We start from the raw sequence: 26,878 nt of genomic DNA, 5'->3' as shown, positions 1-26,878 counted from the left end.
AAGAGACGGGTATAGTTGTCCAGAGAGCAATGTAGAAGGCTGGGCTAGGGCTTATGACAGTGTGGAGTACAAACTGAAGAGACATGTCCAAGTTCATGACAGGTAATGGAGAGAGAGGAGTTAAATGACTCAAGAATGCCTTTCACTTGATTGAGGGTAGGAAGTTCCAGGAGAAGCAGAGTCAGGCAGAAGTAATGAGTTCTGTTTGGACATGTTGAGTTTATTTTGGGAGCCCATGGGATATCTGTGATGTCTAGAGCAGGGAGCTTTAGTTAGAGATTTGGGAGTAAACAAGTTATAGGATATAGATGAAGCCTTGGAAGAGATCTCCCTGAAAAAAAAAGTATATACGTGGAGGAGAGAACAGGGTGAAGGACTGATTCCTTGGAAACCCCAATATTTAAGAGGGGCAGGAGCCAGTCAGGAAGGCTGAGAAGGAACAGCCATAAACAGATATGAAGAGAACCAGGGCAGGATGGTGTGGTGGAAGGTGTGTTCGCTTGTGTAAGAGCTCTCCTGTTAAGGTGACATTTCTTCCTTGGAAGCCAGGCCTGCCCTGGGTTCACTGAGCTGGTGTCAGGAACTGAGGTTCCTGACTTGCCCACGTGGCCCTAGAAGTGGGAGCATAGGGTGGAGAAGGTGGGGAGAGGGTCCAGGGTGACTGCTTAGTGGAATTGCAGGTAACAACCTATACGGGGAGGAGATGGTACAGGCCCTGGAGCGGCTGAAGGACAGTGAGGAGAGAGCCTCCTACATCCTCATGGAGAAGATAGAACCTGAACCTTTTGGGAATTGTCTACTACGACCTGGCAGCCCTGCCCGAGTGGTCCAATGCATTTCAGAGCTGGGCATCTTCGGGGTCTATGTCAGGTGAGCCAAGCAGTGTGTTTCCTTATCTAGTAAATGAGGCCAAGGATCCAAGATCTGCCCACCTCACAAGGCTATCAAATGAAGCCCAGATGAGAAGTGCTTTGAAACTATAAAGGAAATTCCAAGTAGTATCAAGATGGGTGAGAAAATAACCCTGGACTGGGAAACCCCAGGGAAGGAAAGAATTTGGGTCCAGTCCCAGGCCACTGGGGATTCTGGGAAAAGGTAGGATGGGCCAGCTAGAGGATACTCAGTGGCTTTGAAAAGCTGAGTGGCCCCTGGGTTTGGATTTGAGCACTAAAGAATCAGGAAGAGGAAGACTGGGGAATTTGTAAGGAACAGTTCCTGGTCCCTCATACCACTTCCTGCAAAATACTCACACCACGACCAGCGCAAGGAAGGAATTCCAGATCCTACCATATTCCCCACCAGAGCCTGCCCCCTCTATTATCTTCTCCTCCAAGCACTCTCCTTACAGCATCTCTGCTGGCAAGTTCCTCCCCAGCCCCCCACCACAGCCATCTTGAGAGGTAGGAAGGAAATTTACAGCTACAGAACATGAAATGTGAGCCTGGCATCATGCTAAGTGCTGTTCCTGCTTTATTCATTCCTCGTGACCATCTTGCAAAGTGAGAGGTATTATCCCTATTTTAAACTGAGGAAATTGATATTTAGAAAGGCTGAGTAACTTGCTCAAAGACACAGAGCTAGTAATATCCAAGCTAGGATGCAAACCCAAATCTGATTCAAAAATCCTAGCACCTTCTCAGGTGTAGTCAGTCACCCACGTACAGCTCAGCTGGGACGAGTGAAGGTCTTGGGTTTGAGGGCTGAGTCCAGGTGATGGAGTTGTGTGTCTCCTGCTCCCATTTCTATAGGCAGGGAAAGACACTTGTGATGAACAAGCACGTGGGACATCTGCTTCGAACCAAAGCCATCGAGCATGCTGATGGTGGTGTGGCAGCAGGAGTGGCAGTCCTAGACAACCCATACCCTGTGTGAGGACACAGCGAGGCCTGCCCAGACTTTACTCAAAAGACCTTCTATCCTTTGTACTTATCATTCCTCTCCTAGCCCTCCTGAGGGGCTGCCCTCCCCTTACCTTGGGAAGGTTGATCTCTTCTAGAGATTTCCAGGGTCTTCATGGAAGGGTCAGCTGGGTACCTTCCCCACAGCTTTCCCATCTGAGAACCAGAAAAGCTGTGTTTCCCTTAGGTGCAATCTAGAGGCCCCTAAATCCTCAGGGTGTGGGTACAGCTGAAAAGAAGCTGATCTGAGGTAAGGGACCATAACACTGCCACCCTCCTGTTAGCCCACTGTCAGCCTTTCCAGCAAGTTCCAGTGTCTGACTTGGGATAGGACTGAGGGGTAGGAGGAAAAGGGTAGAGGGGCACAGCCTTTTCCCACCTCTGCCTTAAATAAAACTACTTTGTTGATTCTGTGATTCCTTGGTTTGTACATTTAGGGGAGGGAGAAGCTATAATCCGAGTCGGGCCACTTCAGGTAGATTGGAGCAGGGGAAGTAACTTGGCTGTAATCATAGTCTCCCTAGCTCCTGACCCTATGGATAGGACCCTGAAATTTCAATCCTTAGTCACTCACTAATGCTCCCACAGGATCATAGGGAAGAGAGAAGGTCTCTAGCAGGAGCCCAGGAGGGAAGGCAACCATGATGGGACATCACAGTTGTAATCCTGCTTCATTTGCTTTCCTGATTAGCTCAGGAGCTTGTCAAAGGGCCTGGAAGCCCTGCCTAGCTCTACCTAAACCAAAAGTTCTAGAAGGTGAATATTGGGGTACTCCTGAGGAAAACCACTCCCCTTCCCCACACAAGTCATAACAGCTAGCAAGTACACAGCCTGTAAGATAACCAAGAAAGCAAGTCACCACCTTCTTGAGGTCACAGACTTTATTCCTACAACCACAGCGCTTGAGTACAACAGGCAAGAAAAGAGAGCTTCATCTGAGAATGTCTCTCATGGGCAAGACTCTGTTCAGGGGAGGGTGGGAAAAGAGGACAAGAAAATCAAGCTCCTCTGGTCCTAGGAACATAACACATTTACTCCTGCTAAGACACAAATGATCTGAAAACCCTCTGGAAACTGAGCCTGCCTGCACAGCCTCTGGAACAAATGGCAGACAAGCCATCTAGCACAAAAGGGAATTCAGACCCATAACAGAAGCAGCAAAGTGTTTAAAAAATAATAATCAATTGTTCCAGGACTCACAAACAGGCATTTCTAAGGGCAAGTGCATGCCCAAAATAAGTACTGATGCTTCCTGAGAGAGCTGACATAGCATTACAGAGTTGCTTCCCTGCTTCAGTCTATGCCCTCACTTGCCCACTGAACACTTAACTTGGGTTTGGGATATGACCTTCAGGTCACTGTTCTGGGCGCTAATGGCTCTTTGCAGTCTAGGGGCACAGCAGCCTGAGGTTGACCTGGGCCCTGTCCCATCTGCCTGGCGGTCGCAGGAAGTTGCCTGCACCCAGAGGCAAAGCTCGTCCTCAGTTCCAGACAGCTCGTCGGGGAGGTGGTGGGGGTCAGCACAGGCCCTGAGTACTCCTGGATGGGGGCAGGGAGGGTGGGCAAAACTTTGGAAAGCCAAGCAGGGGGAATCCTGGGTAATGGGCAGGGTCCTGTTCACTGGATGGTCAGGCAACGGTGGTTGAAGAGCTGGGTGATGACGGATGGGTCAGCCACGGTGGACATGTCCCCCAGGTCGTGGTCATTCTGAGCGATCTTCCGAAGCACCCGCCTCATGATTTTCCCTGGGGGACCACAGGCTTCTGGTTACCTGGTGACAACACTGACCCATTCCAGCCCTGCCGAACGCTTCCATCCACACACACTCCACCGCCACTGGGCCTTGGCAAATCCAGTCCCAATCCCTCAAGGCCTCTGGACATACCTGAGCGGGTTTTAGGCAAGCTGGGTGCATTCTGGATGTAATCCGGTGTGGCAATGGGGCCAATCTTTTCTCTAACTGTAACCAACAAATCATTATGCATTTTTTCAGTACCCTTAGCCAGGCTGCCCAAAACCAAGGCAGAGATGGCTTTGTTTCCAACCTATTTCCTCTTCAAGGTTTTGCCCACAATCATTCTCAGGCTCATTTCTGTCTTTCTCTCTTTTAACACATTGTCTCTTTACACTCTCATTTTATATTAATTCACCTTCATGGAACTCAAGCTCTAAAATCAGCCTGCTAGAGTTGAAATTCCGCTTTACTAGCAGTATGGCCTTGGACAAGAGATTTAACTTCTCTGAGCCTCAATTTCTTCATCTTTAAAGTGAGAGCAACAATAGGATCTATTTCATGGAGGTGATTATAGAGATTAAATAGATTAATGCATTTAAAGCACTTAGTGGTGGCACAGAGAAAGAATTCTATAAATGTCAATCATTATTAACCTAGTAGAGACTGGGTGGGAAGAGGGTAGTTAGCCCCTAAGGCCCCCTGGGGTCTGTTTGTGGTTTGAGAAGCAGCTCACTCTAGCCCTTCCCCAGCAACCTGGGCCATCAGGACAGACCTGAAAATCCCTGCCCAGGGAAGCTCCTTACTCTGTTTCTTGAGCTCCTCAGTGAGGGTGGAGCTGAAGGTGTGGCCATCGCACAGGGTGACAAAACAGTAGAGGCATTCGCCCTTCACAGGATGAGGGTGGCCAACCACGGCTGCCTCTGCGACAGCCTCATGTTCCACAAGTGCTGACTCTACCTCTGCCGTGCTCAGCAGGTGTCCTTGTCAAGGGAAAGGAAGTGCCATGAGAGAGATCCCAGCCCCTGTTCCATCTGTCCCAATAAGGCAGTCCTGGTCTGGTCAAATGGGGAAGGCCTTTCATTCATTCCTCATAGGACATACTTCAGTTGTCCCACCATCCTGGTTCCACTCCTCCAGGTACATTTCAATGTTTATCACTCTTCTTCCAAAACCTGGGTCCAGAACTGAATGCTTGCTGTACTCCAGGCATGGTCTGGCCAAAGGATATCCTGGCTCTCTCAGAAGGCTTTGGCCAACTTTGGGAGTTGCTGGGAAAGCAGGGTAAATAAGAAGGGAACATGGTCCCTGGCCCTCACCAGATACATTCAGCATGTCATCAATCCTGCCAGTGATCCAGTAATAGCCATCCTGATCCCGCCGGCAGCCTGGGAAGAGAAGAAATGTGCAACATAATAAGTACCCCACAGTAGGATACAAGATCCACGTCACCAAACTGCTACACCCACAGCAATAGCCTCCTAACAAGTCTTCCTGCTTCTGCTCTTGCCTGCTGTGGTAGCAGGCTCCAAGATGGCCACACTGATCTCTACCTCCTGGTATTCATACCCCTGTGTAGTCCTCTTTCTCAGTGTACTAGGGTTTGTCTTGTGATCAGTCGAGTTTGGCAGAAATGATAGGATGTCATTTCTGAGATTAGATTATAGAAGTCTGTGGCTTCTGTGTTGGTTGCATTCTCTCAGATTACTTGCTCTGGGGGAAGCCAGCTGTCATGAGTAGCCCTATGGAAAGGTCCATGTGGCAAAGAACTGAAGGTTCCTGCCAAACGCCACTTGAGTGAGCTTGGACGTGTGTCTTCCAGGCTCAGTCAAACCTTCAGATGACTACAGCCCCGACCACAGGTTGACTGCAACCCACGAGAAACTCTGAATGACAACCACCAGCTAAGCCACTCACAGATTCCTGGTCCTCAGAAACTGTATGAGATAATACAATATTTGTTGTTTTAAGCTGCCAGGTTTGAGGGTAATTTGTTCCATGGCAATAGATAACTAACATACTGACCTGAAGTCTATTCTCCATAAAACAAGCAAAGTTATTAAATAATAAATAAATTCTTATCACTTCTCTGCTTAAAACCCCTGATGGTCTCCCACTGTACACTGGATAAAATCCAAACTCCTCACCATGGCTCACGAGGCCCTATCTTATCTCCCTCTCCAACTTGATATGAAATTCTTCCCCTTGCTCACTACATTCCAGCTACACAAGCTTCAGTCTGTTCCTCAGACATTCTAAGCTTGTGTCTCACTGGTACAGAACATTCATTCTTACTCCAGATTTTCCCATGCCTGCCTCCTTCTCACCCTTCAGGTCTCTGGTCAAATGTCACTTCAGAGAAACCTCTCACCATCCCATCTATGGTGGCCATCCCTGCAGTATTTATTTGCTGAATTATTTGCCTGTCTCCCCTTAATTGAATGTAAGCCCCATGAGAGCTGTACTGTGCTTAGAAAAGTACATGGACATAGTAGGTGGTCAATAAATATTTATGGAAAAATGGATTGGTGGGTGGACACATGGGCAAACATAGGCTCCAGACATGAGGATACACATGACATAGTAATACATACTGCCATATGCCCCATCTCTTTCAGCCAAGCAGCAAGGGAAATAAGAACTTCTTCCCTCATACGTCAAATCTCAGATGGCACCATGCTGAGTGCCTTCCTGCAACACTCGTTCTTATAATCTTCTCTGTAGTTCTGACTGAATATTAGACACTGATATATAAGACACAACCCTAACCAACTCTTCTTGGAAATGAAAGGGGACAGTACATATCTCAGTGGGAGGTTTGGGAAGGGGATAGCCAAGGCTCACCATCTCCTGTCACATAGTACCCGGGAAACTTCTTAAAGTAGGTGGTTTCAAAGCGTTCATGGTTCCCATAGACTGTGCGCATGATCCCTGGCCAGGGCTGCTTGAACACCTGGAGAGTGAGGAAGACACAGTGGTAACATCTGCTACACTGTCTTACAGGAAGACAATTACAGCTTTGTCAAACCTTAGGAGAAATAGCCTGAATGCCATTCCTGAGAAGTAGGACAAAGTACAGGCTTTGGAGATAGACAATCCAGGCTTGGAATCCCAGCTCTGCCACTTACTAGCTGTGTGACCCCAGGTAGGTAATGTTATCTCTCTGAACTTCAGGATCCTTATCTGTAAATTAGAGAAAATAATCTCTACCTCCCAAAGTTATTGTGAGGATTAAATAGTATGTGGAAGCTGCCTGGCACAATGTTCTGTTAGTAATAAGCATTTAGTAAATTTGAGTCTCCTTTTAGGTAATCCCTCAGGGATGCCAGTCCAGTTTGATGCAAATGAAGCAGTTATATAAAAATGTGGGACCCACACATAAGTAAGTAATCATTGCCCCAATCAATAATATCCTGTGGCAGCAGATTGACAGGATGGATGAAATTCTAGGCTAAGAGTCAGAAGACCTGGATTCAAGTCTTGCCCTTGTTACTAACTTGCTCTTAATAAAAATGAAGTGAGGTGGAGGGTGGGGGCTGATGATCTCCCCACAACTGTTAATAAAACAATCACAACAACAGCTAACATTTATCAAGCACTAACTGTTAGGTTCTGTGCTAAGTAAAACCTTCACATGGATTATCTAATCAATCCAGCAACCACAGGAGACACAGGTACTATTATAACCCTGTTTTACAAGTGAGAACATTTAGGTTCAGAGGGGTTGGGTAACTTAACTAAGGTCACAGAAGAGGCAGAGCCAGGATTTGAACCCAGGCAGGTTGACTCTGGAGCCTATATGATTTTCCACGATGTCTTCCAGACCCGAAAAGGCACCATCAGGTATCTTTGAGCAGAGCCCTTAAGAACTTCGTGGGCCAAAAGGCAGAGAGGCAGGCAAAGTATCCAGAAGGATCCCCCCAGGGTCTCTCTGCAGATGATAAACCCTCAACCATGGAGCTTTAGCCAAAAGCAGCTACCGGGAAAGATTAGGTTCTAAGCTCTAAAGGAGAGTCCAGTACCCCTTTGTGGACCCTCCCCCACGCCTCCTCCTCACTGAGCAAGGGCCAGGATCTCACCAGATAACCTTCAGCTTCACCTTCCAACTCTTCCCCAGACTCATTCAGGACTGCAGGAGCTACACCAAAGAATGGGAAGGTCTAGAAGCAAATGGGAGACAGGACCCACAGAGAGGAATGAGGCAACTCTGACTCAATTCTCTACCTCTCCTAAGGAGCCCCAGAGCCCCAAATTCCTCACACATATCAGTCCAGTCCCCCACTCTCTACCTAGGCCAAATGCCCCAAGACTCTACTTCTGCCCAGCCCAGGACCAGCCAAGGGAGCCTCACTCACAGCAGAACCAGGCTTCATGGGTGTGGCACCAGGGAGGGGGGTCAGCATATGGCCACCCTGTAGAAGTCAGAGATCAGGGGTTTGAATCAGTCTTCCCACACTGTCCCTGAGCCCCAGCCTTCTGAACCCCTTACTCACTGTCTCTGTCTGCCAGAAGGTGTCCACAATGGGGCAGCGCCGGGCACCTACCACCCGGTGGTACCACAGCCAGGCCTCAGGGTTGATGGGTTCACCCACTGTGCCTAGCACCTGTAAGGATGCCCGGCTATGCCTTGGGCAGGGGAATGGGGAGAGAGGAAGGCTCTGAGCACCACTGGGAGTCAGGAGGACATGCACAGGCTCTTCTCCTGCCCCCTCCCCTATTCCAAGCCAGGGTGTTAGAACAATGGAATGGAAAAGACTGTGCACGAAAGGCCAGCACCAGCTCTGAGGGACACCAATGGGGCAGCAGTTGGGAAGGGGTCTCACCTGGTAACAGGCTCATCTCCAAACTTCATGAGTAGGCGGATAGCTGTAGGTGCTGTGTAGAACTTGGTCACCTTATACTTGTCCACAATACTCCATAGGCGGCTCATGTCCGGGTATGTGGGAATCCCCTCAAACTGACCCCAGTAATGGCTGGTCATTTTTGGTCCTTCTCAATAGTCCCTCCATTCCCCTGCCATCCCCTCAGGCTCAGCATTTTGCCCTTTCTGACAAATCCATGGCTTCACTCCCTTACCAGACAAGCCAAGAGACCTTCCCAGTCAGGATATACAACCCCCTAAGAACTCCTCTTTCTCCAGGAAACAGGTCATTGTATAAGTCCCTCTGCCTCTAGACCAAGTGGCTTTGGGAGGTTGTCACCCAGGATCATCTTGTCCATCCCCTAAATAAACCAAGTAGCCCTGAGTCCCAGCACCCTGCTTACCAAAACACTGGTGGCACCGTTGGCCAGTGGCCCATAGGTGACATAGGAATGGCCAGTGATCCAGCCAATGTCTGCTGTGCACCAGAACACATCCTCCGCATGGAAGTCAAACACATACTTGAAGGTTGTGGCCACATAGAGCATGTAGCCCCCAACTGTGTGTACCACACCCTGGGGAGAAAACAGGGCCTCAGGTTGGGGACTTGGGCTCACCCCGACTGACTACCAAATAGGCTGGACAGAACTAGAGGAAAAGCCTTCTCAGGGATTCTGGTCCTGACAGCATCCCTCTCACAGCATCCATCTCTCTTCCACCCTCTTTGCATGTTCCCATCTCACACCCCACATGTATTTATAGTCAGTCCATCATTCACACCCACACCCTAAGATGGTATTTCTGAACCACCCACATTACTCTCACATACATGAACAGTTCTAGTACACTCACATCTAATAGTGTCTCTATTGTGTGTTTGTGCACACACACTCAATTATATGTTGACACAGTGTGAGTGGAAAAAAAAAAAAGATAATCTTCTTTGCTTACTCCATCAATACACCATCCCTAGGAAAGAGAGGCCCAAATTGTGTCTCTAAAGGTCCATTGAGGAATATCCAAAGCATGTGGAGAGAATAATTTATGGATGGGTGAGTGGATGGTAGAGTGACATATCTTTCAAGTCAACAGACGAGTCAGAGTTTTAAGTGTTTCCAGCTCCCACACTGTGCCCTGGGAGGTACTAGATGTTAATAGTGTGGCAAGTGGAAGGGACTGAACTCTAAGAGCTGTAGTCTAGAAGGCCAAGAGTGATCCCTGTGCCTACTCTGGGCCTCGACTTTACAGGCAGCTTTTCTTCAACCAAACCATGTGGGTATGGGCAGGGAACATAGATGTCAGCCACATGGATTGATCCTTTCCTCCTTTTCTGGGCACCATGAAAGCTTCCACCTGAATGTCTCACCCTGGGCCTCACCACCAGTGATTGAGGATTTATGTCAATTTGATTTAGAAAAGGTAACATGCCATTTCTTTTTTTTTTAAGATTTATTATTTATTTACTTTACTTTCTGTCTGCATCGGGTCTTAGTTGCGACATGTGGGATCTTCATTGAGGCATGCAGGATCTTTCATTGTGGCACGTGGGCTTCTGTCTAGCTGTGGTGCATGGGTTCCAGAGCACGTGGGCTCTGTAGGTTGCAGCACGAGGGCTCTGGTTGCAGCACAAGGGCTCTAGTTGAGGCATGCGAGCTCAGTAGTTGTGGCACGCGGTCTTAGTTGCCCCGTGGCATGTGGGATCTTAGTTCGAACCCACGTACCCTGCATTGAAAGGCGAATTCTTTACCACTGGACCACCAGGGAAGTCCCTAACATGACATTTCTGAAACTCAGGGTTGTACAGTAAAATTCATGTCATTACATGCTTCCTCAGAAACTCACTTCTCACCCCTACACAGTGTATGTGTACACACACACACACACACACACACTTGCCTTGGGTTTGCCTGTGGAGCCACTAGTATATAGGATGAAGAGTGGGTCTTCAGCATCACACCACTCAGGCTCACACTCATCCCCTGCCTCTTGCATGAGTTCATGCCACCACATGTCAACCCCCTCATTCCAGGAGATCTGCAAGGGGAAGAAGACAGGAATGGGCAGGGAGGAACTGTGAACAGCTCAAGCTGGGTGTAAAAGACGCCCCTACTTAGCACCTGGAGGGGCAGGGTGGGACTGGCAGATGGGGGTCCTGGGAGGGAGGAAGGGCCCTGCAAGGGTGGAATTGGGCAGAGAGAATAGAAGCGGAACAGGAGGCTTCTTTGGTACTTCCAGCACCCTGCTCCAGAGCTACTCTCACCCGGCCTCAGGCTAAGGAGGGCCCCTCAGCTGGTCCTTTCTCATTCTTCCAATTCCTAGCTTAAATGTCACCTTCTTGGAAAGGCTTTCCCTGAACAGTATCTGATAGGTTCCCATCCCCACCCTCACCCCTGCTATTATTCTTTTTTTTTTTTTTTTTTTTGGCCACGCAGTGCAGCTTATGGGATCTTAGTTCCCTGACCAGGGATCGAACCCCGGCCCTTAGCAGTGAAAGCGGGGAGTCTTAACCACTGGACCACCAGGGAATTTCCACCCCTGCTATTATTCTTGATCACAGCACCTTATTTCTTTCCCACACAGCACATATTTCCAGTTATTTTATTTAGCTGTTACTTTATTTTGCTTGATTACTGTCTCCCCAAGTAGATAGTAACCTCTATGAGTGCAGTGGCATGTCTGTCTTTCCCACCCCTCCCACCAAATCCCCAACACCTAGTAAAATGCCTAGAACTCAAAAGGCACTCAGTAAATTTTGTTGGATGAGTGAATACGCACACACAAGCCTACATACACACGTATGTACTTATGGGACTAGTGGCTCATCAGCAGGAATGTGGACACCACACAATTCAGAAATGCAGAATTAGTCAGAGCCACAGGTAAGGCGGGTACCTGGCCCCATTAGTTAGTAGCAAGTCAACAGATCTTAGTCCAAGCATCTTTTTCTGCATGTCTAGACAACATCCACATCTGGAGGTTCCTACCCCAACTCTGCTCCTGCGTTTACACCACTGGTACCAATGGGTTTCTCATAAAGACACTTGCTTGAGGTTCCATTCAGCAGGAAACCTTGTCTTAAGTTGGTGGAAAAGGACCATGGTGAATTTCTCCCAGTAGAGGGATGTCCCCCTTATACTGGCATGTGTTTGATAACTACTTCTGGATCTGTCATCCTGACATTTTTCTAAACTCTCTTTGAAACTGCTTTACTTTCCCAGTTATATCACCTGTTTGAAAAAAACGGTCTTCTGAGTCTACTCTTTCCTGAGTGAAGTGTGTTCCCTGAATTTGTCCAAAAGTTGCACTGGATTTAGATTCCCAGTTCTGCCACTTCCTAGCTGTATATGACCTTGGGTAAGCCACTCTACCTCAAGTCACTCATTTTTAAAATGAGGATAGTCATTCTTGCCCTAATAGTCACAGGATTTGGGGAACCTCAGAAGAGAACCGTATTACCTAGTAAACATGAAGACTTGGATTGTCCTGGGGTGTAGGGAAGACTGATGAATGTCATGAAGGTGAGAAGTTATTTCAGTTCCGCTGAACTCCTCTGGGAGGTGAAATAAGAATGTGATGATGGGAACTACTGGGGGTTTGCTACAGCTGTCACGAAACTCTTTCATATTCATTAGCTTCTTGTTCTATGGCCCTGGCTGGCAGGTAGACATGATAGTGTAAGAGAAACACCCTACTCCCATTATATGGCTCTATGGTAATTTACTGTGTCCATATTTAAAAACCCCAAAGTTTTAGACAACACATACCTTGATAAATTATAAAATTACAACTCCCCTCTCTCTGTACTATCTGCCCCTTACTCTGGAGAATTTGAAGCTTCTGGCACATAAGGATCATAACAATCACAAGTCCAGGCCAAGAGAGGCACCATTAAGAAGAAAAAGAAAGAAGAGAGAGAAGCTGCCCACAGCTAGGAAACACAAAAATACACCCTATTTTTTTTTACTGGAATAGCCATATGGGTCTACACATACATTGTCACATGGATAATTTTTTTCCCACCAGATGATCTGCTTGAGATGAGGACATTAATGTATTTAAGCAGAAGTGCGTCAAGAATGCTTGGGCAGGGGCTTCCCTGGTGGCACAGTGGTTGAGAGTCCGCCTGCCGATGCAGGGGACGTGGGTTCGTGCCCCGGTCTGGGAGGATCCCACATGCCGCGGAGCGGCTGGGCCCGTGAGCCATGGCTGCTGAGCCTGCGCGTCCGGAGCCTGTGCTCCGCAACGGGAGAGCCACAACAGTGAGAGGCCCGCGTACCACAAAAAAAAAAAAAGAATGCTTGGGCAAATGGCGCTGGTCTACAGTGCTGGTGTGAGTTGTCATAGAAAAGGCACTAGGTACAAGTAAGGGCAAAGCATAGTTACACTGTGGCAGTGAGGGGACTCTTGTAAAACTGTTTCTTTTGTGGGTGTGGGTAAGAAGGGGTGGGGTGGGTACTCCAGGTGTGGAGCTGATAACCAGCACCAGGAAGCAGGGTGAGCTCAATTAGTGGCACATATGTTGGTTGTGAATTAGGTGTATACTTATGAGGGCCCAGTGCTTTGAACCAGGAAAAGGTTTGAATTTTCTGAAATAAGAATCGAGGAGTTGGCCTTTGTTATTGGACCAGAATAACCTTAGGGAGGGCAGCCGCCAGGTGTGACAGAAAAATACGAGGAAGCTCATAGGTAACATGGTTGAGGAAGGTACCTGCCAACTGTACCAGGCTCTCCCTTGAAGATTGCTTAAGGATGAAGGGGTTTGGAGCTTTGCCAAGATTTCTGCAGCTTTGACTGCAGTCCTCAGACCTGGACTTTGTAAGCCAATTTTTATGATCTTTGGTTTTTTGGTAACTGGCTATTTTCACCTTCAAGAAACAAAAATCCAGGAGCCTGTGACCTGAGGGTCTCTGGTATTAAGAATTATAAGAGTCTATTTCTTTTCTAGATTCCCTTTTAGAAATGCCAGCCTGGGCTTCCCTGGTGGCGCAGTGGTTGAGAGTCCACCTGCCGATGCAGGGGACACGGGTTCGTGGCCCGGTCCGGGAAGATCCCACATGCCGCGGAGCAGCTGGGCCCGTGAGCCATGGCCGCTGAGCCTGCACGTCCGGAGCCTGGGCTCCGCAATGGAAGAGGCCACAACAGTGAGAGGCCCACGTACCGCAAAAAAAAAAAAAAAAAAAGAAATGCCAGCCTGTCTGCTATATTAGAAATGATAAAAGCTAACATTTATGGAGTAGTTACTATGTGCCAAACACCTTACATACATTGACAAAACCCTATCAGGTAGCTACAGTTTTATCCTTATTTTAGAGGCGGGGACACTGAAGCAAGGGAGCCTAAGTAACTTGCCCAAGTTCCCACAATAGCAGGTGACAGAGCCAAGGTTTGAACCCAAGTAGTCTGACTCCAGAGCCTATACTCTAACCACTAAGTTTGTTTCCTTTTTCAAGAGAAAAGTCTTAGGTCCCTGCCTGAATTTTAAGATGAAAGCATTGTCTCCTGGGAATCAGATCTGTCTCCACCATGCTAATGAGAATAGAGAAAAGGGGGATTATATTTACCATTAGCCTAAGAGGTAGATCATAGCAGATTTAGAGTAAGACACCCTAGGAGGATGGTAAAACTCAGAGGAATAGTGGCTCTTATGTTATGTTTTAGTAAGGGAGGTGGGTTCCTTTAAAGCATATACTCTCATCTCTCCATTACTGATAAGGGAATTGAAGCCCAGAGAGAAGAGGTGACTTATTCAAGGTCATACAGCTAAAAATTGGTCTCTGGACTCCAAGCCCAGTCTCTCCCCTATACTAATTGGCTTTGAGTTCCCACTTAGAGATCTCCCTTCTTAGAACCACCTACAATGTAACTTTTGTTCAATTTAGCATTTAATTATATCAGAGTTTATAAATCCCAAAGTAGTTTATAAATATATTTAGGAAGCTTCTCTGCTGCCCTATGTAAAACTTAGGTTTTCATTTGTAATACACATCTAACTGCCCAACTTAATGGTGAATTCCCAAGGTCAAGGTCTGTACCTCCTCTACCTGTTCCTCCTCCTGTCTCTCCTGGTTCTGCCTCAACTAAGTGCACAGTAAAAACTTTCTGACAAGTTTACTTGGTCCTCTCTCCCACAGTGGTCCTAAGCAGGAGGAGTGAAATGGAATGTCTGTGGCTACCTCTCTGAGATCCATGCTCTACGCCAACTCAGAGAGGTAGCAACAAGCATTTGGTTTCATGACCCTTCAGAGTGACTTAGATGGAAAAGGACCTAGAAGCAGAGAGAAGGGGGTTAGGTCTGGCAGCCACCTCAATGGGGCAAACAGGCAAAGAGCAGATGGACACACAAACAAGCATGTAGGGAAGCAGTGCCCAAGGCAGTGCAGAGGTGGATACCTGGGGCCAGATGCGCTTGGGTTTCTCTTTCAGCTTACCCTGTTAAGAGCCCATGGAAAGGGTGGTGAGCAGAGTCTGAGGATAGGGGAGTGGGAGGGAAGGGTCACTGTGCCCCAAACCTCTGGCTGCCTCTTTTCCCTCAGGCCCCTCTCTCACTGGTCCTCCCAGCCTGCATTTTCCTGATCCTCTACACAGCCCCTATACACTCAGAACGCCTAATGCGGACAGGGGTCTCCAATCTTCCTAGACTAGACTGAAGTCTCTCTAGCCCTAAGACCACTCGGAGCCCCTCAAGTCACAGAGTCTCAGGAACCCTCTGTCCTTCTGGACCCTGGAGCTTTCATCCTTCATGCCCCTTAGACCTGGAGGCCACCATTGGGCTTTTCCATCAGAAGCGTGTATCCAAAGCTAATGAGGGCCATATCTTGAGGGGCAGATCCTGGTCCTTCCATGGTGGGACCACACAGGTAGCCCACCCCAAACCACAGCCCAGCAATCAAGATGACTACAGATAGTCACCCAAGTCAGCCCATTTCTAACCCAAGCCCAAGCCCTGAACATCCCTTGTGCCTATTAGAATACCCCAACGAGCACAGGAGTCTTCCTCACAATCTCTCATGCTAAGTTCCCAAGGTACAAGGGGCTCCCTACCTACATCCAAGGTCAAAGTCCCCCAGCTCCCAGCCAGCCCTGCCAGAGGAGCCATTCCTAGGATTGCTCCCAGATCCTCAGCATTATGATGAGGAAACAAAGAAGGACATCGGGAACTTCCTGGGCAGGAAGAGGGAGCCACTTTGAGCCCAGAGGAGGGCATAGAAGTACCAGACTCACCTGCACATCCGGGCATGGCCTCTTAATCGGGGGGGACTGGCTGGGAGAGTCACCTGTGCCCAGTTCTGCCCGCCCCAGGTGCTTGACCACAATGCAGCATCTCACTGGGAAACCCCTGGAGGAAAGAAAAGCCTGAAGTGGTGGGCTGGTTGGCTCAAAAGAGAATTTGGCAAGACCCACCCATGTCCATCTAGGGTAGGAGGGACAAAAGGGACCTGGCACTGGGGAAATGCCTAGTCAACTCAAAGCAGTAGCCAGCAGACCAAACACACTTACTTCTCCCGACACTTCTCCAGGGCCTCGTCAGCCAGCTCCTTCAGGTTCACAAGCTTTTCCCCCCTGTAGAAGGCATCTTTGGGGAGCAACAGACATTCCAAGCCTTAGGAAGGCACCACACTCCTAGCCCTTTATCCCTAGTGAGCACAATGTCCACAGTCCTCCTGGGTAGGCCTCTTGTCTCTGGCTCTTCCAGCTGATTTGAGCTGACAGAGGGTAGGCTGAGGTGGAACCAGGAGACGAAGGGTAGGCTGCCCCTACCCTTTATGCCAAGCAGTCCCAAATACCAACTAGCTGACTGAAGACCAAGACTTTGGGTGTGGGGGGTTTTGGAGAAGGGGTAAAAGTAGTCACCTGTAGTGATGAGAAGGCTGCAGCTGGAATCCAGGATCCGTTCACAAAGAGACTCTGAAGAGAAGCCCGCAAACTAGGGAAGGGAAGAAAGACTGAAGGAGAGGGCGACCCAGGGATCGAGTGAACAAGGAAAGGAGTCACTTATAAAACCTTCAGGGTCTCTAAGCCAAGGTCATAGAAGAAACTGGATAACTGATAAGGAACCTATGACATTCTAAACTCCTTAGTCTGGTTCTTAAGACCCTCCATCATCCAGGCCCAACCTACTTCTCCTGAGCCCTATCCCCCACCAGGCCCCTTTTTCCAGCCCAAATTCCTACCACAATGGAGTGCAGAGCCCCAAGGCGGGCACACGCCAGCATGGCTACCACGAGCTCCGGTATCATGGGCATGTAGATGGCCACTCGGTCGCCCTTGCAAATGCCTGCAGGTAAAGGACACAGACCATCGACCATGGTGGACCCCACCTGCTGCTACATGCTCCCTCTCATCCAGTTACCCACTGCCACACCTCCGCCCCCGCAGCTGACCTTTTCGGTTCCTCTGTTACCAGATTCCTTCTATTCCTTGTCTACTTCCCCCAAGTCCTCAGATACCCCAAGGCTGGGCTTTCCAGTCCTTTCCCCATATCCCCACACTCACCCTGTTTTCGGAGAACATTGCTGAAATGACACACTTGGACCAGAAGCTCACGGTATGTGATCTGGGTGGTCTCCTCTGGCTCATTGCCCTCCCTGAGATACATCAGAAAGAGCCAGTCATTAGGGAGTATGACCTCTTCCCCAAACAAAAAAATAGGAACAGTCATAAAATCCATTCAGTAACACCAAGGCCTGGGAATGTCCCATGAGGGTGAGCCATCTGCCACCACACCTTGAGCTGACTGGTCAGATACATTGACTTTACAAGGTATTCTTTATTCACAAGCTGTGTGTCACAGGAAAATGCACTGCCATCTCTGAACCTCATTTAATTTGATAAAATGGGATGATGGTTTTCTCTCTTCCATCCTAGGCATGTATTAAGGAGAACTTATATCATGGATGTGATTCTTCCTGAAAGTGATGTCAGCACTGCACTGGTGTTACTCAAGTGGGGTCTCCAGATCACTTGTACCCAAGTCACCTAGGGAACTTGTTAAAATGTAGATTCCTGAGACCAAACTTAGAATCACAATCACAACGTCCAAGAATCTGCTTCTTTACTACAAGCTGGTATAAATAATCAGTAGGTTATATATAAAATACATAACTAATAAGGACCTACTGTATAGCACAGGGAACTCTACTCAGTATTCTGTAATGGCCTACATGGGAAAAGAATCTAAAAAAGAGTGGATATATGTATATGTATAACAGATTCACTTCGCTGTACACCTGAAACTAACACAACATTGTAAATCAACTATACTCCAACAAGAATTAAAAAAAAAAGGCATCAGTAGGTAATTCTGATGCACATTTAAAGTTAAGACTCACTACCCTCTATCAGCTGATTTCTACCTCCTCAGCCTTGCCTCCTACTCCTGTCTAGGCTTCAGCCTGGTTTCTTTCAGTCATTCTTTCATTTATTCATTTGCTTATTCAACTCCTATGTGCTATATATATGTATAGAAATAAGGCACTGATGAACAAGATAAGCAAGATCCCTGACAACATGGAGCTTATATTCCAATGATACTGCAGGAAATATACAAGTAAAAAATATAACCAAGATAATTTCAGATTATGATAAACATTATGAAGGATATAAAGAATGACATAATAATGACTGAGAAATAATTTTCAAAAAGACATCTTAAGGAACTTTCAGACTGTATGCAAAGATTTAACTATAAGAATATTCCCCTCAGTATTATTTTTCAATTTTATGATTTTCAAACAAGTAATACATACAAATCGTACTGCATCAAAAGATATGTAATGAGAAGTGTCCCTCCCACCCCTAACCTCCAATCACCCTGCCTCCTGGCAACCATTGTAACTACTATGTTGTGTAACTTTCCAGAAATAGTCAGTATGCAGACAGGGCCACTCCTAGTAAGATGAAGGGTATAGGGCAACTGAACTAGTGAGGAGTAACCAAGAAATCACTTTGGAAGAAGGCTACACCGTTAGCATCTTTCATAAGGTCCTTGGGATATCGTTGAAGATGGAAATTTTAAAAATGAATTTAAAATACTGAATTTTAATCCTGTTCAGAAAAGAAATAAGTACTTCACAGTCCCCAACCAAGCACGGAATGGGGATGTGGGAAAAAACTGCTTCAACGATAGGACAGGCCTATTAGACAAGCATATATACATGCATTTATGTTTATGTATTCTCTTTTTTTCTATACAAATGATGGCATACAATACACACTACTCTGTATCTTGTTTTTTATTAAATATAATACACATCCAATAAACTGCACAAATCTTAAGTATAGAGCTTGATCATCTCGCTTTATTCTGAAATTTAACAATATATCTTGACATTATTTTCCATTAAGACTTACAGTGCTATTTCATTTTCTTTGTCATCTGCGTAATGTTCCACTGTTTGTGTATGCCATAATTTATATTTAACAAATAAATATTTCAGTGAATATCTTTTTTAATATGTCATTTACTCACTTGAAAATATACCTGTAGAATTAGTAGAACTGAAATCGTTGAGTCAAAGGATATGTACATTTCAAATATTCATAAATATTAGAGGATAGCTACTTTAAGTAAGATGGTCAGGGAAGGCCTCTCTCTTTTTTTTTTTTTTTGGCAGTACGCGGGCCTCTCACTGTCGTGGCCTCTCCCGTTGCGGAGCACAGGCTCCAGACGCGCAGGCTCAGCAGCCATGGCTCACGGGCCCAGCCGCTCCGCGGCATGTGGGATCTTCCCAGACAGGGGCACAAACCCGTGTCCCCTGCATCGGGAGGCGGACTCTCAACCACTGCGCCACCAGGAAAGCCCCCAAAGGCCTCTCTCTGGAGAGATGATATTTGAGCTAAGACCCAAGTAATGAAAAGTAGGCAACTATGTAAGGTCTTGGGAAGAGGATCCTGGGCAAAGAGAACATCAAAATTTGGAAAGGCACTGAGGTGGTAAAGAGCTTGGCCTATTCAAAGAACAGAAAGGAAGCCAGTATGGCTGGCGCATAGTGAGCAAGAAGCGGGGTAAGAATCAGAGGTAGGCAGCAGCCAGATCACATAGGGCCTTGTAGGCATGGTAAGAAGTCTGAATTTTATTCTAAATAGGTTCCGCCTGGCTTCCCTTATACACAAAGTCCCACGTCCACACTCTTAATCATGCCATTGCCCCTGCTCAGAATGCCTTCCCACCTCCTTCAGGCTCCAGCACCACGTAGTCCCCCCATAAAGGTCATTTTGTTCCCTCTTCCTTACTACCCAGGGTACTTATGAAGGAGATAACTGAAACTCAGAGAGATGTAGTAACTTGGTCCAGGTCACACAATAATAGGTGGCAGAGCCAAGAACAGATCCTCAGTTCTTCTGATTTCAAGTCAGGACTCTTTCTCCTCATGCTGTGAAGGACAGCGACTAGCAGGGAAGCCAGGCCTTTGGAGATTTCACAGAAGATTATCAGCTTCTTTCCAGTTCCTGGCTAGATGTGTTAGTTACTATCCTCTCCTTGGCTTAGCCCTCCTAGGGCTGAGAGGAGACAAGCACAGAGTGCTATCTAAAGTGGGAAGGAACGGGGAGAGAGGAAGCTGGCAAATGGCCCTGAAAGTCAGATGCGAAAAAGCCATTTCCAAAACTGGCTCACTGACGAGTAGCACACCAGAACATCTCTAGTTACAGCTAAATGCTAACATATACAACACACCCATGCAAACCAGCTGACCTGTATGCATTCACATACATAAAATCATATATACTAATATAAAAACACTATAGGGCTTCCCTGGTGGCGCAGTGGTTGAGAGTCTGCCTGCCGATGCAGGGGACACGGGTTCGTGCCCCGGTCCAGGAAGATCCCACATGTCACGGAGCGGCTGGGCCCGTGAGCCATGGCCGCTGAGCCTGCGCATCCAGAGCCTGTGCTCCGCAGCGGGAGAGGCCACAACAGTGAGAGGCCCGCATACCGCAAAAAAAAAAAAAAAGAAAAAAGAAAAAAAACACTGTAGAAATACAAGCTGCTCATTTGCACACATAGGCACAAATAGCATAAGCATATGGACCTTGGCAAGTGTATGTATGTACCACACATTTATATACCCACGTATGTGTACAGCTTGCCCCATCAGAAACTCTCTATCACATTATTCTGTTTCATTTTCTTCATGGAACTTTCTATTACTTGAAATTATCTCATGTATTTTATTCACTTGTATATTATCTGCATCTTTCACTGGAATATAAACTCCATGAAAACAAAAACCTTGTCTGTTTTGTTCATTGCTACATCCCTAGCACTTAGAATAGAGCCTGGTACATAGAAGGTGCCCAGGAATATATAAGCACAAACCTATACAAGAACAGCTTACTTGAGCCCACTTCCAGTTACACACACAGAGTGTACATCCCTCTCCCTGGCCCTGGGCTTAAGTTATACATTATTGATATAGGCACCTTACTCCTTCCAGTGTCTTCTTTCTCTGACATACACACCCAGCTGGGGCCCCTGGCTGGTTGGGAGAGGGGAGGGGACAAAGTACTAGTCTCAGCCCTCTAGGATGTTAACAGATTTTTCCTTTGTGACCACCTAGAGGTGTGGGATAGGAAGGGTGGGAGGGAGACGCAAGAGGGAGGGGATATGGGGATATATGTATACATATAGCTGATTCACTTTGTCATACAGCAGAAACTAACACAACATTGTAAAGCAATGATACTCCAATAAAGTTAAAGTTATGTTAAAAAAATAAAAGAACATCCAATTTAGTCTCCTAACTCCAAAGAAATCCAAAGAGTCCATTTGCTGTGCTCAAGGTCACATTGTACAATCGGTTGTGGCAGATCAGGGACCAGGACTCAGGGTCCAGGCCTCTTTTTTCTATACTAGGAGCTGCAAACTCAAAAATCAATAGGGTTCAGGGGCTTCCCTGGTGGCGCAGTGGTTAAGAATCCACCTGCCAATGCAGGGAACATGGGTTTGAGCCCTGGTCCGGGAAGATCCCACATGCCACGGAGCAACTAAGCCCGTGCGCCACAACTACTGAGCCTGCGCTCTAGAGCCCGCGAGCCACAACTACTGAGCCCATGTGCCACAACTACTGAAGCCCCCACACCTAGAGCCCGTGCTCCGCAACAAGAGAAGCCACTGCGATGAGAAGCCTGCGCACCGCATCGAAGAGTAGCCCCCACTCGCCGCAGCTAGAGAAAGCCTGCGTGCAGCAACAAAGACCCAATGCAGCCAAAAATAAATAGATAAATTAATTTAATTAATTTTAAAAAAAGAAAGTGAAAAGACAACCCACAGAATGGGAGAAATATTTGGAAAAAAAAAAAGAATGAAATTTCGCCATTTGTGATAACATGGATGGACCTAGAGGGTATTAAGCTAAATGAAGTAAGTCAAACAGAGAAAGACAAATACCATATGATTTCACTTATATGTGGACTCTAAAAACAAAATAAACATAATGAAACAGAAACAGATTCATAGATACAGAGAAAAAACTAAAGGTTGCTGGGGGGTGCTGGGCAGGGGGGAAGGATGGGTGAAACAGGCAAAGGAGCTTAAGAGGTACAAACTTCCAGTTATAAAATAAAAAAGTCTTGGGGATGTAATGTACAGCATAGGGAATATAGTCAATAATACTATAACTTTGTATGGTGACAGATGGTAGCTAGACTTATTGTGGTGATCATTTTTGTAATGTATAAAACTATCGAATCACTATGTTATACACCTGAAACCAATATAATATTGTAAGTAAATTATACTTCAATTAAAAAAAGCCTAGGTGAAATATCAATATGTGTCAAGTGTAGAAAATGATATGTTTGGAATGTTTCATAATTTTAAAATTTGAATCATAAGTAAATAAAACCTTTTAATATATCCAAAAAAGAAAATAGCAGCATATGTGCAATGACACTTAGTTTTGGGGGGCCAATAGGGAGAGGCAGGGACTGGAAAACTGGAGAATACATGCTCTGGCAAGAAGAGGCATCTAGTACTTGAACTTAGTGTCTATTAACTTTGCCCTCTGGGAATAAGGTCTCAATGTGGCCAATTTTTTCAGTTTTTCAAAGAGGCCTGAAATCTGTTTCTAAATTTTTAAGTGTTGACAATTAATTTTTTAAAATTAATTTTTATTGGAGTATAGTTGCTTTACAATGTTGTGTTAGTTTCTTCAGTACAGCAAAGTGAATCAGTTATACATATACATATATCCCCTCTTTTTTCGATTTCCTTCCCATTTAGGTCACCATAGAGCACTGAGTAGAGTTCCCTGTGCTATACAGCAGGTCCTCATTAGTTATCTATTTTATGACAATTAATTTTTAAAAGTTTTAAACACTGTGGTCAAACAAAACTATTAATGAGAGATTTAGCTGATGGGCTACAGATTGGGAACACTTGCTGTAGACCCAACTACTTCCCTCTCACCTGGAGGCCGTATGGTATGGAACAACTCAAAGTATATAATCTTCTCATATTTTTCTTCCAGGAAAACTTCTGCAACTACCTTACCCTTATACTCTCCAAATTTTACTGTAATCCATTACTGATCCAAAATATATGTAGAATTAGACTACTTCCCTTCACATCTACTTCTACTATCATAGTCCAAAATCACCATTAGGTAAGTCAGATCATGTCATTCCTCTGCTCAAAATGCAAGTCCTCACACTGGCCTGCTAGTTCCTACATGGTCTATTCCCTCATTACCTCTTTGTCCTCAAGTACTCCCATTCTCTCTTCCTCTCCCTCTCTCTCTATTCCAGCCACACAGCCTCCACACTGTTTGGCAAGAACACCAAGCACACTTTGCCTCAGAACTTTTGCCCTCTACTTGAGCATTCTTCCCCCAGATAGCCACATGACTTATTCCCTATTTTTGAGTTATTGCTCAAATGTTGGCTTCTCAGTGAGGTCATCCTTGACCACTCCATATAAAAGGGCACTTCTTGTCCACCCTGCAGCCCCAGGTGCTCCAAGGTAACATCTTCCACGAAGTCTTCCCTAGTTTCTCTTTTCCCCCACCTACCTCAAAGCTGAAAGTTCTTTCTTCCTTCCAAGTCCCTTTATCTCACTTTCCTTGTGATCTATTGGTTTACCTTGTATTGCATTTATTGGGGCCTTATCTTTCCCCTTATACCCTGGGTTCTTGGAGGGCAGGGATCATGTCTTCATTTCTGTCTCCTCTGAGCGCAGTAGGCACAGTAAGTACTTAAGGTTCGTGGTCAAATCATTGAAAAACTTATAATTGATTAATGACAGAGAAGACTAGAGCTCTCCTCTTAATATGAGAAGGATAGTCATTAGATTGGAGATTTTAGTTCCCTAGACTAGCAGAAAAGTAAGGCACAAGATAGGAGGAAAGAGCTGAGGAAAAAAATAGGTGGGGAAAACTGGGTTCTTCACAGAAGCATCAGAAGGCAGGATCTAACCTAGTGGGTTAGGTCTTCCAGAGGAGAAACATCCCGATGAGAGTAGTCAAACTTGTTATAAGAGGAAGACTGGACTGATCTGTTTAGCCTGGAGGTGAGAAGATACTGAGAGGCATGATAGTAAGTCTCAAATATCTGTATCTCTGTTGCCTCCACCCTAGTAGAAGCCACCTTCATCTCTTGCCTGGATGATCACAATGGCCCCAAACTGGTCTTCCACTTCACTCTTGCCCCCTTCCAATCCATACATAAACCAAAATGACCTATTATAGACACAAACCAGACTACAGCGCCTCCTGCTTAAAACCCTTTAGTGTCTTCCATTGCATGTAGAAGAAAATCCAAACTTTACTATGCCTTGTATCTTCTCCAACTCATCTTATGTCATTGTCCCATTCTGCTTAATAGACTCCAAACACATTAGCCTTCTGACCGACAGAACATGCCATGTTCTTTTCCTATCTTTCTTGAACTCTTTGAATGGTTTTCTCTACCTCATGTTTCAGATCTCAGTTTAACTGTCACTTCCTAGTGAGGCTTTCCATAACCACCCCAAGTAGCATTAGTCCTTCCTGTTATTCTTCATCACAAAACTGTATATTTTTTTGTAGCATTTTTCTCAAGCTGTAATTATTTTTTTTTTTTTTGCAGTACGCGGGCCTCTCACTGTTGTGGCCTCTCCTGTTGCGGAGCACAGGCTCCGGACGCGCAGGCTCAGTGGCCATGGCTCACGGGCCCAGCTGCTCCGCAGCATGTGGGATCTTCCCGGACCAGGCCATGAACCCGTGTCCCCTGCATCGGCAGGCGGACTGCCAACCACTGCGCCACCAGGGAAGCCCAAGCTGTAATTATTTTATTTACTTATTTGCTTTTTTTTTTTTTGCTAATTGTCTGTCTCCCCTACTAGACTGTAAGCTTCCTGAAGGCAGAGACCATGTTAGTCTTGTTCACTGCTGAATCCCCCGTACCTTGCAAGGAACCCTGTATATAGTAGATGCTCAATAAATACTTGCTGAATGAATGAATGAACCTGAAGGATAATTATGGGAAAGAAGCAGACTAGCATTTTGTAATTATAAATGGAAGAGCTATGTTAATTGGGAGAGTTCAATATAAGGAAAGCCTTTTTAAACGTCAGAGCTGTCCAGAAGCATAGGAGTGTGCAGGTTGGACCAGGGAAACCCTGACATCTACTTGATCATTCTTGAGGGAGTGGGGTCCTTGGAATTTTCATTTTATAAGCAACCATGTGATTCATGTTCAGTGAAGTTTGAGATGACCTTTAAGGCCCTTCCAACTTTGAGATTCTTTGATTCTGTAAAATTAAGAAATAATGTGTTCTATGATCCATAAAGCACTGCACAAATGTGAAGCACTTAGATATAAGTATACCCTCAAGTCACTTTCCCTTTCACCAAGGGAGCAGGGATTGGGAGCAACATAGCTTGACCAATTAGCAGCTTAATGTTCCCTCTGGGTACTCCTGGCTGAACAGGGAAAAAGGCTGGAGGAGGAGGTGGGAGGAGGCAAATACCAAAGACTGAATCCTAAATCACTTAGAATGCCAGAGGAGGATAGGGATTTTGATGTTCACCACCCTTATTTACAGATGAGAAACCTAATGCACAGATGGGAAGTGATGGCCTCGAGGTTACTTAGCACATTAGTAGCAGCATTATTCTAAAGCAGAGCTATCCAATATGGTAGCCACAAGCCACATATAGCTATTGAACACTTGAAATGTGGTGGAGGAACTGAATTTTAATTTAATTTAATCTATTTTAAATATTAACAGTCACCCATGGCTAGCTCTAGAGTCTATATGTCTCTAGTTCAGGGCATTCTCCTGCTAAATGACATGGCCTCCAAAAGGGCAATGTTGTTTCCAAAACCAGAATTAGCATAAAGAAGAAAATCAAAGTGTAGGAGTCCTGAGAACTGTGGGGTTAAAGTCCACCAAATGTGGATTTTAGTATAGCTATGATCACCCAAGAGAATTGAAAACATACATCCATACAAAACCTTGTTCACAAAGTTCGTAGCAGCATTATTCAAGATATCAAAAAGTGAAAACAATCCAAATATACAACTAAAGAATGGATAAATAAAATATGGTATGTCCATACAATGGAGTATTATTCTGCATAAAAAGTAATGAAGTACTGATACATGCTACAACATGGATGAACCTTGACAAGATTATGCTAAGTGAAAGAAGCTAGACACAAAAGACCACATACTGTATGATTCTATTCATGTGAAATGTGCAGAAGAGCGAAAGCCATAGAGACAAAAAGTAGATTAGTGGTTGCCTAGGGCTGAGGCAAGGAAAGTTGGAAGAAAATGAAGAGTGATTGTTAATGAGTATGGGGTTTCTTTTTGCAGTGGTGAAAATGTTCTAAAATTGATTGTGATGATGGTTACACAACTCTCTGAATATGCCAAAAGTCACTGAATTGTACTTTAAATGGGTAAACTATATGCTATGAATTATATCTGAAAAATTTTTGAACTTACTGTGGTTTTGATTAGAACTGCAAAAAGCACACAGATTAATTTGGGAAAAAAAGCAGACATCTATACAAATCTTCCTTTCCTGAAAGACTGTACCTTAGCACTATTCATTCATTCATTCATACTGTTCATTCATTCATACCGTCTCTTTCTATTTGCCTAAAGACTTGCTACTTATTTGTTTTATTTTTAACATTATAGTCATATGTATACACCTGTTTCCCTCACTGGATTGTGAGTTCCTAAAGGCAGGCAGGACATCGTTTTATCTGTTTCCTCCTCAGTGCCTAACAAACAAAGTTTGACACGCAGTGGGCACCTAATACATAATTGTGAAATGAATGGATAAAAATATGAACAAATAAACTCTGCTCACATGATCAGCCAGATGTAGGCTGATCAGAGTGAGAAAACATGGAAGGAAAGGGGGGATAATAGAGGATACAAATGAAGAAGACAGAT

General features: G+C 45.7%; 2 protein-coding genes across 7 annotated transcripts in view; one reads left to right on the top strand and one right to left on the bottom strand.

Annotated features, from left to right (window-relative positions):
- Positions 1-2,306, top strand: part of GSS (glutathione synthetase) — a 33,235-nt gene extending 30,929 nt beyond the window's left edge. Inside the window, exons 12-13 of one of the 3 annotated variants that reach the window (XM_022592605.2) lie at positions 681-870; positions 1,749-2,306. In XM_022592605.2, the coding sequence (XP_022448313.1) occupies positions 681-870; positions 1,749-1,872 (314 nt within the window). In that variant the 3' untranslated portion in view covers positions 1,873-2,306. Of the gene's footprint in view, positions 1-680; positions 871-900 lie in introns of all 3 variants that reach the window. The other 2 variants (XM_089896782.1, XM_089896781.1) reach the window with 2 other exon arrangements.
- A 455-nt stretch (positions 2,307-2,761) lies between these two features.
- ACSS2 (acyl-CoA synthetase short chain family member 2) overlaps positions 2,762-26,878 on the bottom strand; it is a 47,470-nt gene continuing 23,353 nt past the window's right edge. Inside the window, exons 3-19 of one of the 4 annotated variants that reach the window (XM_022592596.2) lie at positions 16,985-17,076; positions 16,663-16,766; positions 16,343-16,415; positions 15,989-16,064; positions 15,713-15,827; positions 14,882-14,920; positions 10,388-10,525; positions 8,896-9,066; positions 8,454-8,587; positions 8,124-8,256; positions 7,986-8,042; positions 7,710-7,790; positions 6,475-6,583; positions 4,950-5,018; positions 4,437-4,613; positions 3,784-3,858; positions 2,762-3,643 (exon numbers count right to left, since the gene is read on the bottom strand). In XM_022592596.2, coding sequence (XP_022448304.2) covers positions 3,516-3,643; positions 3,784-3,858; positions 4,437-4,613; positions 4,950-5,018; positions 6,475-6,583; positions 7,710-7,790; positions 7,986-8,042; positions 8,124-8,256; positions 8,454-8,587; positions 8,896-9,066; positions 10,388-10,525; positions 14,882-14,920; positions 15,713-15,827; positions 15,989-16,064; positions 16,343-16,415; positions 16,663-16,766; positions 16,985-17,076 — 1,771 coding nt within the window. In that variant the 3' untranslated portion in view covers positions 2,762-3,515. Of the gene's footprint in view, positions 3,670-3,783; positions 3,859-4,436; positions 4,614-4,949; positions 5,019-6,474; positions 6,584-7,709; positions 7,791-7,985; positions 8,043-8,123; positions 8,257-8,453; positions 8,588-8,895; positions 9,067-10,387; positions 10,526-14,881; positions 14,921-15,712; positions 15,828-15,988; positions 16,065-16,342; positions 16,416-16,662; positions 16,767-16,984; positions 17,077-26,878 lie in introns of all 4 variants that reach the window. The other 3 variants (XM_089896779.1, XM_022592597.3, XM_022592599.3) reach the window with 3 other exon arrangements.

This window comes from Delphinapterus leucas, chromosome 15 (genome assembly GCF_059928025.1).
Source record: "Delphinapterus leucas isolate spDelLeu-1000000601 "Yukka" chromosome 15, BTC_Dleu_Yukka2, whole genome shotgun sequence".
NCBI lineage: Eukaryota > Metazoa > Chordata > Mammalia > Artiodactyla > Monodontidae > Delphinapterus > Delphinapterus leucas.
Note: the sequence above shows the minus strand (reverse complement) of the source record. Positions and strands in the feature narration are given on the sequence as shown.